Genomic DNA, 12,847 nt, shown 5'->3' on the forward strand with positions numbered 1-12,847 from the left:
TGGTGTATTTACCCCATGATGGCTACAAACCTGCCTGTGCCACCTCTCCCTGGGGGTTGTCTTGACCTTGTAAGAAAAGAGCAGTCACCTCTTGATAGGTCCCACCGCCACGTACAGCTGTGCTCTCACTTGGATTTAGGCAGTGAGACACACAGAACAAGAAGGAAATCCCCTTGGCCCTGAAATCCTCCAAGGCTTGGACAGGCTGAATGGTTGTGCAACTCTATAATGGTTACTAAAGAACACGTGGAAAATCCTGAGTAGCTTTGGACACTACCGGAGCAATTCCTGTCCAGGCAGCTGAGGTTGCAAACCCCACTCATCAAGTGCATCACCTGCCTGAGCTTCAGGCATTTACTCCTCAAGGCTCAGAAACACCAGCAAAATGCCAGCCAGGGTCAGAGGTGTTACTGAACAATCCACTCGCAGCCAGGCTCAGCCTCTCCAAACTGCAGGAAACAGCCCAGAACCTCCTCTCAGGAAAGGTGGAGGCGGCTGGAGCCGGCAGTTCCCTTCATCTTTTCCCTGGTGTTATTACCCTGGCACTGAACGGTGTGTGTGTGTCTGCTTACCCTTAGCTACAGCACTGTCCGCTCTGCCGGGCCCTGCAGCGCCCGCCTGGCTGCGAGCTTTACCTGCTGTGACAATGTTTGCTTCATCTGCCGTGGCAAGGCCGCGCTCTCAAAGGAGCCCCCGGCACCTTCCAGAACCTTCCCTCGCCGCCACCTCTCCCTTCAGCTCCCGCCAGCCGCCTCAGCGATGCACGGACACGCTGCGGCTGAGGGAAATCCGGGACTAGGAGGGGGTGGGCGACCCGCCCATAGTTTATAAGCGCGGCTGGAGGGCGCGGGGGCCAAGGGGCTGCTGCTGCTCCCCCGCCTCTCGGGCCGCGGAGCCGCACGGCAGCTACAAGCCAAGGGGTCTCCGCCAGAGCTCCGCACGCTGCAGGAGGGGGGCGGCGGGGCCTGCAGGGGGTCTCGGTGCCGAAGGGCAGCGGCGCCGCTGCCCCGGGCCCAGCGCGGCCCCGCCGCTCCCTCACGTCAACAGGAAACCGCACGCGGCCGGCCGTAAACACCGCCCGCGCCCACGTGACCGCGCGGGCCCGCCCCGGCCCCGCCCCGCCCGCGGCCCGCCCCCGCCGCCCTCCCATTGGGCGCCGCGCCGTTGTTGACCATATACGGTCAGGTACTACCAAGCCGCGGGCGGCGGTTGGCCGGCCCCGCGCGTCACTCAACGCGCGCCGAGCGCTCCGCAAACAAAGCGGGGCCTGCTGGGAATTGTGGTCCGGGCTGTGGCAAGGCGGTGGGACGGCGCGGTGAGCGGAAACTACAAGTCCCAGGGCGCCGCGCGGGCCGGGCCGCGCCGCCCCGCCCCGGGCGGCCGTGGGCGGGGCTGGGCGGGCGCCGTGAGTCAGTGCCCGGTAAACATTGGCGTGAGCCGCCGGCCCCGCCGTGCTGGCGGCGCCCTGAGGGCGGCGGGGGCCGGGGCCGGGGCCATGGACGAGCTCAAGCACCAGGTGATGATCAACCAGTTCGTGCTGGCGGCCGGATGCGCCGCCGACCAGGCCAAGCAGCTGCTGCAGGCGGCCCACTGGCAGTTCGAGGTGAGGCCGCCGCCCCGGTACCGGCCCCGGGCGGGTCCCCGCGTGGGGGCATCGCGGGGGGTTCGCGCAGCGTGGATGGGCGCTCGGCCTTGCGGACACGCCGCTGCCCCCCCGCCCGCCCACGGGCGCGGCGGCGGCGGCGGGGCGCGGGCCGGGCCCCCGGGGTGCCCGAGGGAGCGTGGGCGCCACGCGGGGCGGGGGATCGGGAGCCACGTTGCGCGGGGGGTGCGCAGAGAGGGGCTCGCAGCCTACCGGGGCCCCACGCCGGGCCGCGGCCGCGAATCCGCCGAACCTTCATCCTGTTCCCCCCCGCCCCCGCCCTCCCGCGTGGCCGTGGGCTGGAAAACCCCAGCGCAGCCTTTCCCACGGCCCTGCCCCGGGGAGTTTGAGATCTCGGGCAGCCGTGGGAGAGGAGACTTTGTAGGTCAGAGCTTATGTGGCTCCAGACGCCTTTTCCTCTCGCTCGCGGGCGGGATACTCCGTGACATTGACAGGGGTTAACGCCGCGCGTGGGGCGGGGGGCGCCGGGGGAGCTCCCCGTTGCTTTTCGGGGTGCTCAGCTCCTGCGGAGATCCCCGGACCTGAAGTGCGGGGAGCAAAGAGCAGTGCGGTGGCTGTCGCCAATAAATTGCATTCTAAATAGGATTTTTCCTTGTCTTCTGCAGCTCCCTAGGTTGGAGCTGATGGATTTGACGCTAATGGCACCTCGGTAATTGAAGTGTCTGTGCTGAGCTGCGGGAGCAGGTCTGAGTCAGGCTGGGAGCAGGAGGCTCCGTTTGTTCCTCCTGCGTGGCTGGAGCACCTCTGCTCCCTGCCGGGGCCGGGCGCTGCTCCCCCGGGCCCGTTCGGTAACGGAGCAGCGGCCGGGTGGCCCCGGCACGGACCCGTCCGTCGCCGTGCGGGCACAGCGTTCCCACATGCTCTGTCACCGGCCAGGAGGCATCCCAAAGCGTGGCCAGGGAGCGCGGGCTGGGCTCGCAGGGATGTGCGGAGGAACGGGCCGGCGATCCCCACCGCCGTGCCCGGTGAACGGGAGCACGGCTGGCGTGGGATGTGTTGCATGTGTAACGTGCTCGGCGTTTGTTTACTAACACAGCCTGACAGTGGCCCTCTGGGACAGGCGGGATCCTCTTCCAGCACCTCCGTGCGTGTCGCAAAAGAGCCGGGGACGGATGACATAAGTTGTAACGGGTCTTTCAAAAGGCTTTTTTGCAGAACTTTGCCACCGTTTGGCGAGTTGCACAAGTACAGACAGCCGTCTCCTGCCGGCTGGGCACTCACATGACTCAGAGGAAGCTGGGCTGTAAACAAACGCTGCCGTTACCATGTTCCCACTCACTTTTGGTGCAACGGTCAGATAATTCCCTTTGCAAAATGGCCGCTGGGCACGGCTCCTTCTGGGAGCCACGCTGGGGAGGGATCACCTCCCGACCAGTCCAGCCTGCTCTCACCTCTTCCCTGGGATACTCCCGAGGCTTTTGTTATTCCAGCGCAGCACCCGTTTGCTGACTGGTCTGCATCTGCAGTGAGTATAAATCGGGGGAGTTCAGGCAAGTTCAGTACGAGGGAAGGCAGCATAAATTAACCATCTCCTTGGAGTCAAAGCGCTCCTCCAGGGGCACGCGTGAACGCGATCAGCCTGCTTGTACCTGAGCTCTCTGCTCCTGCCTGTAAGGCCACCACGGGGAGAGAGAGGTGTTCTGCACAGGGGAGCCTGGCTAGCTCAGTGACACACAGCAGGAGCTGGGTTATCCCAGCTCTGTGCCTCTGTCCTGGCCAGAGCACTCCTAGCATCCACCCAGGACCTTTCCTTTTTGGGCAAGTGTCCCACTTGCTGCCTGTGACAGCCCCTGGGTGTTCATCACCAGCAGGAGGGAGAGGGAGGCTGCTGTGAAACACGGACAGCTTTGGGATGCTGGTGTTTTGGGACCACTTCCCTGGGCTTGGGCTGCTTTTGAGGCTGGCTGCTCAGGGGCCATTGTGTGTAGGAAGGTGAAGTGAGGGCTGCAAAGCGGATTTGCCCTGTGTGTGTCTTTCCAGCCCTGGTAGACCCCAAGTGTTTCCAGGGCGAAAGGAACATGATCCAGGACAGTGAGCAGGATGGAAAGTCAGGAAAACATTTAGGATACAGTCACCTTTGGCTGTAGTGTGAGCTGATTGAGTCTGTCCCATACTCCAGAAGGTTGACTAAGGAGCCTTTTTTTTTTTTTTTTCATCCCATCTCTCCCTGGGGAACAGTTAATTGGTAGGGTGTGGATCGCCTCTCTCACTGGCTGTGACTCCTCTTCTGTTTCCTAGGGACCCTGAGCAGGCTTTCTCCTGTTGTGCCCAGTTTAATTTGCAGCTCTGTGGGCCCTTCCATGCCTTCAGGGATGGCTGCTGTGGGTGCCAGCCGAAATGGCACTGCCAGCCCAGCCCTCCAGCAGCTGGAGCAGTGCCATGGCTGATCCCAGGGGGAGGTTTACAGGCCCAAGAAAGCAACTTGGAGTGTCTCTGGGTGAAGGCTGGCTCTCAGCCTCCAGGGCCTGGCTTTTTGGGAGAAGCCAGGGAGCGCAGCTCCTTTGTGGCTGGAACCCAGCAGGTTACCAGGCAGACATGTCAGAGTTTGCAGACTCTCACATGGGGTTGGGCAGTGAATCAGGCTCCTTCATTGGTAGAAAGATATTATTTGGCTTTATGTGCTCATTGCCCTTGGGGCTGTTTGGGAAGGATAAGAAGAAACTACTTCTAAAAAAACCCACCCATTCCTTCCTTTTCCTGGTGCTAAGAGCCTCCATTCAGTGTAGGGAGGTTGTGTGTGGGGAACAAGAGGAGGAGCAGGTGTCTGGCTTCACTCACTGTGTGCATGGCTAGATTTCACTTCCTCTTATGTATTTACATTTCATGAAGCCCCTTCCTTGGTGGTTCAAGGACAGGGTGCCCCAGGGCTGCCCCTGCTGCTGGGTGCCCCATGCGGGCAGGGCTCACACCTCCAGCCACCCTCTCTTTGACTGAGTCACTGCAGGTGCCCCTTGGCATCCCTGTGTGATCCCTCTCCTGTGAAGCTCTTGGTTTTGCATCCTGGGAGGGGGCACAGTGGCCTGGTCACCTGCAGAGCGTGGCCAGGCCGTGGCTGTGGGGCTGCCCAGCTCCCATGCATGCCAGGGTGACACAGGCAGTGGGGCCTTTGGTCTGGGCTCAGAGCTGAGCTGGGCTCGGGCTCCTGCTCCAGCAGAGGAGCCTTAATTGGCTTTGCTGTTGCACCAGTCACAGTGGCACTTGTGACGCTGTCTGGAGACCAGGTGGCATCAGTAGCTTTGGTTACGTGTGTCCCTGGCCCCCCGTGGCACCTCGGGGAGTGTGGGGCCCTTGCTTGCCGGGCTGGGGCTCTGCAGGTCCCTTGGGAGCTGACTGGGGCTGGTGGGTTTTGTGCTGGGCACAGGGGCTGTTTCTGCTGTGCTTGGGAAGGGGCACATGGAGGGGAAGAGACACTGTGTTAGGCAGAGGGGCCTGCAGTGGCAGAGTGCTTCCTCTGCCCAGTCACAGCCTTCATCCCAGCACTGGCAGGGATTGGTGGGCAGCTCAGGGGCAGCAGGGACTTCTCTGCCACTGTCTGCCAGTGGCACAGTCCCAGATAGGAGGCCATTTGCAAAACAGGAGCACAGAGCAGATTGAATCAGTTTATGGTATCTGGCTGTGCCCACACCTCTGCCTGTGTTTCCCATTTGGTGTTACCCCCTCTCTTATCACGATCTGTCAGTGATAGGGCCTGTGGGTGTTGACTTCCGACCTCACCCAGGACAAAGGGTAGTGTGACAGGGGGTGTCACTGCCTCAGAAGTGTTTGTGTGTGACATTTCCTTAATTCAGAGCTGTGTGCTGTCCTATCCAGAGCTCTCTCCAGGGCCACAGACCCTATTCCTGCTGCGTGGCCATCTCTGGGATCCCATGGGTCCTGCCTGCAGGAGCTGAGGCTCTGAGCTCGCAGTGTGGCCAGGTGCAGAGTTCAGGTGCCGTGTTATTAAATGTAGCTATTGCAGGGAAGAGCCTTGCCAGCCCAACTATTGCACACTCCCCCCGTGGTCTGGGAGCTGCCAGACTCTGCAGCAGGAATTGCTTCCCCCACCCAGGTCTGGATCATTGTTTGCAGACATTGCTCTGGCTGCCACCTGGTCGTACCAATAGTTTTCTGCTGTTTAGCCAGGAAATCATAAACCCCTTTTCCTTCCCAGGCCTTCCAGCCTGGATTTTTGGGGCAAAATTCGTTTTCCCATTGGATCAATGAGCTGACCTGACTTGCTGTCATTCATCCTGGCCCTGGGAATGACACAAGAGCATGTGGACACTGGGATGAGGAGCATGGGTGGTGGCAGGACTGTGGCTGCTGCAATTGAACAGGGTTTGGTACAACCTTCCTGTGCTTTTTCCAGGCTTTTCTGCCTTTCTTTCCCCAGCAGCTTGGGTAACCCCAGTTCCTGGCTTTAGGAAGGGAGCAGAGTCTCGGGTAGTGTGGCAGCAGCCGGCCACAGTCCTGGACCTCACACCCCAGAGTGGAGACCTGAAGGCCCTGGGGAGAGGCCTGAATGGAACGGAAGGGGATTCAGTTCAACCAGAACTGAATCAAAACCAGTTCTCTTACATTTCCATCAAGTCTCATCTACAACTGAATCAAAACATTGTTTTCTAGTCCTGACTCAGTTGAAGCCTGGCACAGAACAGGACTCACCATCATGGAATCACAGAATGGTTTGGGTTGGAAGGGACCTTGAAGGTCACTGCCCTGCCATGGGTAGTGACACTTTCAACTACCCCAGGTTGCTCTAAGCCCCATCTAACCTGGCCTTGGACACTTCAGGGATGGGGCAGCCACAGCTTCTCTGGGCAACCTGTGCCAGGGCCTCCCCACCCTATGAATAAAAGAATTTCACCATTCCTACATCAGCTCAGTGCTGTGCACCCCCAAATCTCCTGCTGCCTCTGCTCCTCCCAGACCTGGGCTGGATGTCTGCCCTCCTGACCATCTTCTTCCCCTGGTCTTCCCTACCTGCAGCCCTTATTACATGTGACATGTTTACCAGACTATTACTGGTTTTAACTGGAAGCTACAAAACAATGTCAGTCCCCATCATGCTGTCTGCAACTCAGTTGGAAATATTCTGTCATATGGGGTGGGCACCTGCTGCAGCCCCTGCCCTGGGGGTCTCCTGGTGGGAATATGGGGACTGTGATCATGTCCTGTTGAAGACATGCCTTTAACTGGTTCCTGCTGGGGTTGGATTTAGTTTCCTTTGTTTCCCAGCACATGGTGGTTGCAGAGCATTATTGTGAGTTGTGAAACACCCAGCAGTAGCTGCTTCTTGCAAGGATGGTGGTCCCAAATACGCATGGTTACCACCTGCCCTGGTGTGAGCAGATGGCAGGCGCAGGTCCCTGCTTGGGGACAGGGAGCAGCTGTGCCCTCAAGGCCCCCCAGGGCCTGTTTTGGCTCATCTTTGGGATCTAGTAATGTGCAGGGGTGAGGTGGGTGCCTAGTTTGGATGCGGGTAGTAACATCATCTTTCCCTTTTTTCCCCCTTTCCTTTCAGACTGCTCTCAGTGCTTTTTTCCAAGAAACAAACATCCCCTACAGCCACCACCATCAGATGGTAAGTGCTTTCCCAGCTCTCTCCCAGGGCAGAGCACCAGCTGGCGGGTGCTTCAGGCTGGTGCTCATGTCCAGCTTGCTGCTTCCCAACTCCAGGAGTGCAGGCAGGGGGGTCTGACTGGGCACTGCCAGAGCTGCCTGCCAAGGAAAGTTTTCCTGGAGAGCAGCTGGTGGCATAGCCTGCTCTATCCAGTGGGACAGCAGAACCCTGCAGATGGTTTGGGGCTGCTCTTCCAAAAGGGATTGTTTGCGAGAGGATGTTCTGGGCAAAACCAGTGGTCCACACCAGCCCAGCGTGGCAGAGAGAGCCTGGAGGAGCCTGAAGCACTGACCTGTGTAAACACACTCACAGATATGTGGTGCTTCCCATCCTGCAGCAGCCACACACGCAGGTCCTTGTGCGCTCACTGGAGCGAGCAAATTCCTGGAGCGTTGCCGGAGCGTGGCTCTGGTGTGGCGTGTGGAGCGTCTGGAGGTGTGTAAACACCCACACGTGGGTGCTGCCTGCCTCTGCTCTCTCCCAGCTGTCCCCAGGCTCGATCCCATAGCTCTCATGCCCCGGCAGCCCATAATCTGCTTGGGCAGATGTGTCTTAAGGATTTACTGGCTGCAGCAGCCTTGTTTGACTCTCTGGGACAATTGGGGATTTGGAGCATGCAAAGCAAGTGCCCAGCAGGGCTGGAGCATGCCCAGTCTCCTGGGGGATGGGAGCTGAGCCTTGTGCCCACAGAGACAGAAAGCTGCAGGCCCAGGGTGGCACCAGTGGGTTGTGGAGCAGAGGGGTCCCCGACTTGGCTGAGCAGAGGGGTTCTCCCTATTTGGGCCCTCTGCCAGGAGCTCTTAGCACAGCACGAGCCTGCAGACCCTGAAATAGAGCTGCTCACGGGCAGCACAGTCAGCAGAGCGCAGGTCTGGGGGCTTCGTATGCCGCAGCACGGGGCCAGAGGGGTCTCGTGCCACGCCCTGGTGGGAGGCAGAAGGTCGGGACTCCCCTGACCCCGTGTCTCCTTCCCACAGATGTGCACTCCTGCCAACACGCCGGCCACGCCGCCCAACTTCCCCGATGCCCTCACCATGTTCTCCCGCCTCAAGGCTTCCGAAAGCTTCAACAGCAGTAGCCCCGTGGCCTCCATGGCGACTTCCCCGCCGCCCCCGGCCCCGCCGCTGCCGCAGCACGGGGCCTTCAACCCCGCCTGGCCCACGGCCTCGCCGCCCGGGCAGCAGCAGAGCATGTGGACTCCGGCCGCGCCGGCGCAGCCCGCGGGCTGGCCAGCCGCCGTCTCCCAGCAGGCCAGCGCTGAACAGAAGGCCAACGTGACCATGGAGGCAGAGAGATGAGGCCGCGGCGGAGAGCGGACGCGGCGGGGAGCCCTGCGTATAAATATATATATTTTTTTTCTCCCCCCTCCCCAAAGAGGAGAGGAACTCCGCTGCCAGGGCGTCTGGCAGCCGCCGAGACACATGAGCAAATAGCTGCCTTGCATGGGTTTGGTTTGAAGTAGTTTTTACTTGTTCTCGAGCTGAATGGAGCTCCCCAGAGACAGCGGGAGGCTGCGTGGGACCGGTGCTGGCCTCTGCCTGGGACCCTGACGCTGCCAGACTCTTGGGGAGGGAGCACCCCCTCCTCTCGTGGGACACCGGAGTTTGCATGCCAGTGACATTTATGGAGGAGGTCCCTTCCTCAGGGTCCCCTGGGCCACCCCACCAGGCAGAGTGGGTTGTGCCTGAGTGCTTCCCCCCATCCCTTGTCCCCGATCAACCGGGTGGGGGGCAGACACCCTGTGAGGCTTGATTTTGTAAGGGGTGGAGAGAGCAAGGGCTGTTCCTGCACCACCACAGCCTCCACCCCGCACACACCGTCCTCGCTGGTGAGCAGGGCTGGGGACACCGGCTCTTGGGGAGGCGTCTGGCCCCTCGCCCAGCCCCGGATGGGGAGCAGGGGGTGAGCCCTGGTGGTCCGGCTGGGCCAGCACACCCTCCCCTCAACCTCCCAGGATGGGGTTTGCCCCAGGGCTGTTTTGCATGACACAGTGTAACCCTAGAGACGGGGATCGTTTTTAACCCCTCTGTTCTTTTCTCGGCGGCTGGAAGTCTCTCCGGATGCGCCGCAGCCGCTTGCAATACACGCTCTTCTGCTTTGAACCCCGTGTCTTTGCTTGGTTTGCAGCAGTGGCAGGACGCAGGCAAAGCTGTCCTGAGCCTGCAGTGTTTCAGAATTCCCTCTCCCAGTGGCTCAGTGCATCCCAGGAGGGCTGGCTGCGTCTCCAGCTGCTCCAAACAGCCTGTTCCAGCCATGCAGTGGCTGCCAGCTGCTTTTGGGCAGGTGCATCCAGGGCTCAGCCCCAGAAGCTCAGTTTTTCCACATCAGCTGTGGTCTGAGACCCCAGCAGGCAGGGCTGTGCTGAGTCCTCAGGATCCCCTGTGACATCCACAGGTCGTGGGTGTTCCGCTGTGACCTGGCTCCTGTCCCCTCTTCCCCAAGTCCCATGGAGGTTGCTGTCCTTGCCAGACCCTTTCCCAGCAAGGTTGTGCCCCTGCATTCCCCAGTCAATAATTAATTTCAGTCTCTTATTTGTGTTGCTAAAATAAACAATGTAGGAGGGATGGTTTCACTCGGGGTGCCTCTTGGACAGCCTGGGCAGGGCCCGAGAGCAAGAGCTGGGGCTGGCCCTTGTGAGCTTCCCTGCATGGAGTTCTGCTGGAGCTGCCACCCTCAGTCCTGCCCCACTGAGATGAAATGGGCCAAGCTGGTGGGCCCTGGAGCAAACCAGGGCTGTGCACCTTCTGTCCCAGCTGTGGTGGGCACATCCAGGCCAGTGTGGAGTCTTGCTGGGAGTGGGGGTGGTCTCTGAGATGGGGGGTGCAGCACAGAGCCACCCAGGGCACACAGAGAAGGGATTTGTCCCCAGCCTTGAAGAGAGACAACTGCCTGAGAAACAGGTGAAGCCACAGGGAGACCTGGGTGGTGAGGAGGGGAACGTGCCTGTGACTGTCTCAGGGCCACCAGGAACCACAGGATTGGAAAATCATGTGCCAGACCACAGACCTGGTCATCTGACTGGTCAGAAAGCTGATGGGGACTTGGCACAGCCCAAAAGAGGCAGACTCTGGATGCCCTGTGTGTCCCCAGGAGCTCAGGGAGGCAACAGAGGAGGGAGCATCTCTGGCCTGTGGTGTTACCCCACTGCAATGAGTGAGTGCCAGGGCAATATGACCCCACCTCCACCGGTCCCCCAAGGCCAGGCAGCAAAGCCTTGGTGCACATGCCCCTCCCCAGCCCTGCATGCCATTTCACAGCCCCATGGTCAGCCTGGACACTTGTGAGCTTGTCACCAGCCCCCAGGAGCCTGGGTTTGTCACCTGCACCTGCAATGCACAAGAACAAACGTGGGGCAGGACACCCTCAGCAGCTCCCAGGGGAGTGCTCAGCAGCAGCTCTGCCCATCTGGCAGGGCTGGTGGCCCTGGGGACACTCAGGACAGCCACCTGTGTGAGTACTGTGGGATGCAGCACATCCCCGTGGTGTGCCAGGAGCAGAGCTGGGAGGATCTTCATTACTGGAGGGGGAGAAGCAGAAACAGTACAGGGGGACAGCCATCCCCTGCTGACCCCTGCCCTGCCACCGCTCCAGTGCCAGTTCTTGTTCACAACAGCCCAGCCCTGCTCCTGGGTGGCCACTACAAAAGATCACAGCAAGCTGCAGAGTGAAGACTACAATCAGCTTCAGTGCTCCCAGACAAAGTCCTTTGAGGTACAGAAATAACTGTGGTGCTTCACCATCCCACCATCCCCTAACCTCCCCTCATCCTCCTCAGAGCCACCCACCATTGTGTGTCCCCAGCTCCACCAGCATGGCACAGTGACAAAATCCTGTCCCTCTGAGCTGCTTCTGAGTGGAGATGTGCCAGGTCTGGGCAATCCTGTACCCAGCCTGGTTCAGGCACCAGCTGTGGCACGAGTGGCTACTGAGCTGTGCCTGGAGACTGTCCTCACCTGGGTGTCCTTGGTGTCTCCTCACAGCTGCTCTGCAGCTTCCTGCAGCCTCATGCACTGCTCCTGCAGCTGGCCCAGCACCTCCCTGCCAAAGCCCAGCCCCTGGGAGGACATGTGGCCCTGAGTGAACCTGGGTGGCTGCAGAACCTAGGCAAGGCAGGGAGGTAGCCCCAGAGGGTGGCTAGCGAGAACATCCTGACAGATGCCCCAATGTGTTCCTGGCGAGTGGGGTGTGGGGTTGCAGCCCCCCTTTGGCCTTTGGGCAGCACCTCCTGAGACCATGGGCAGTTGGGCACCTTCTCTACATCCTGCAGCTGCACCCAGCACCTTCTCCACACAGGCAGCCACGTCCTCTAGGTCTCTGATCTGGCTGAAAGCAGACACCAAAGCTTTGCTCTGGGCAGCGCCAGCTCCTGCAGGCCCCCAGCAAAGCAACATCCCAAACCTGGGTGGGCTTACAGTGGAGAGCCCCTGGTCCTGCTGCCAGGCCCTGGGTATGGCCAGCACTGGGGTGCCACAGAGGACAGTGACCACATCCCCCCAGCCATGTCAGTGCACAAGGCAGATAAAGAAGGGGGCTGCCAGTGGCCTGGGGACTCAGGTGGGCCGAGTGTGTCCCTGCCATTCACCTGGCAAAGGTCTGGTGGCACAACCTGGCACAAGTGGCCTGGCATGACAGAGATGTCAGTGCCAGCAGAACTCTCATGTGGCTGACAGGTCCCTATGGCCTCGTGCTGCTCCAGCAGTCAGCTCAGCCTGTGTGGGGTTTTGTGGGCCAGCACTGCAAGGCCTCAGGACTGAGCTCCCAGCTTTCTGAAACCAAACAGCCCCTGCAGTTTTAGGGAGAGAGAAGAGCCCCAGCCATGCTGGAGCCAAGGGGCATTGCCAGCAAAGGAGCCTGGCACCTGAGAGGCTGCAGCACCTCAGCAGTGAGCACCTGACAGGGAGAGCTCTGGTACAGCTCCTGAGACAGCTCCACTGGGACCAGGAGAGAAATCAGTCCTTCCACCCTGCTCCAGGAGGGAGAGCTGGGCAGCCCCTGGGATGGGGCAGGAGACTCCAAACCTTGACACCACCTCCAGTGCCATCCCACCCCAAGCCCTGTACATCTCCCAGGACCTCAAAATTTTAGAGGGTAAAATCCTGTGCTGCAGGAGGGACAAGAGAAGTGGAGGTGGCCAGGACACTGGGATACCAGGAGTGGGTGGCTGCTCCAGCGGCTGTGAGGGTGACATGGACCCCGCAGGTCACTGCAGCCAGAGTAGCCTTTTAGGAGGCTTCAGTGCATTTTCCACAAGGATTCGTGAAAGATTGTCATCCCAGTCACCTCATGCACTTGTGCCATCCATGCAGGTCTCTGGGGAGCCCAACCTCTCTGCAAAGAGCTCTCCAGTAACTGGCTCAGCTCTGCTGCATGCATCTCCTGGAAATTTGTTGCAGCTGGGAGCCCTCAGCAGTGGTTTTCAAGGAGCAGAGGGTGGGGATCATTTGCAACATGTCTGTGACCTGAGGAACATGGGTTTGACTGCTGGTACCAGCTTCCCCCACAGGCATGGGGACATGGAAAGAAGGGAGATAAGAACTGTGTGGAGAACACCAGGACTTGGGAATGTTTCTCTGGTACCTACA

General features: G+C 60.1%; 1 protein-coding gene across 1 annotated transcript; it reads left to right on the forward strand.

Moving 5' to 3' along the window:
- Positions 1–1,412: 1,412 nt before the first annotated feature.
- UBALD1 (UBA like domain containing 1) lies at positions 1,413–9,367 on the forward strand. The gene is made up of 3 exons (XM_021550061.3): positions 1,413–1,603; positions 7,167–7,226; positions 8,243–9,367. The coding sequence occupies exons 1-3, from the start codon at positions 1,496–1,498 to the stop codon at positions 8,561–8,563; spliced, it is 489 nt and encodes a 162-aa protein (XP_021405736.1). The 5' UTR covers positions 1,413–1,495; the 3' UTR covers positions 8,564–9,367.
- The last annotated feature ends 3,480 nt before the right edge of the window (positions 9,368–12,847 follow it).

This window comes from Lonchura striata, chromosome 14 (genome assembly GCF_050655825.1).
Source record: "Lonchura striata isolate lonStrDom1 chromosome 14, ASM5065582v1, whole genome shotgun sequence".
Classification (NCBI taxonomy): Eukaryota; Metazoa; Chordata; class Aves; order Passeriformes; family Estrildidae; genus Lonchura; species Lonchura striata.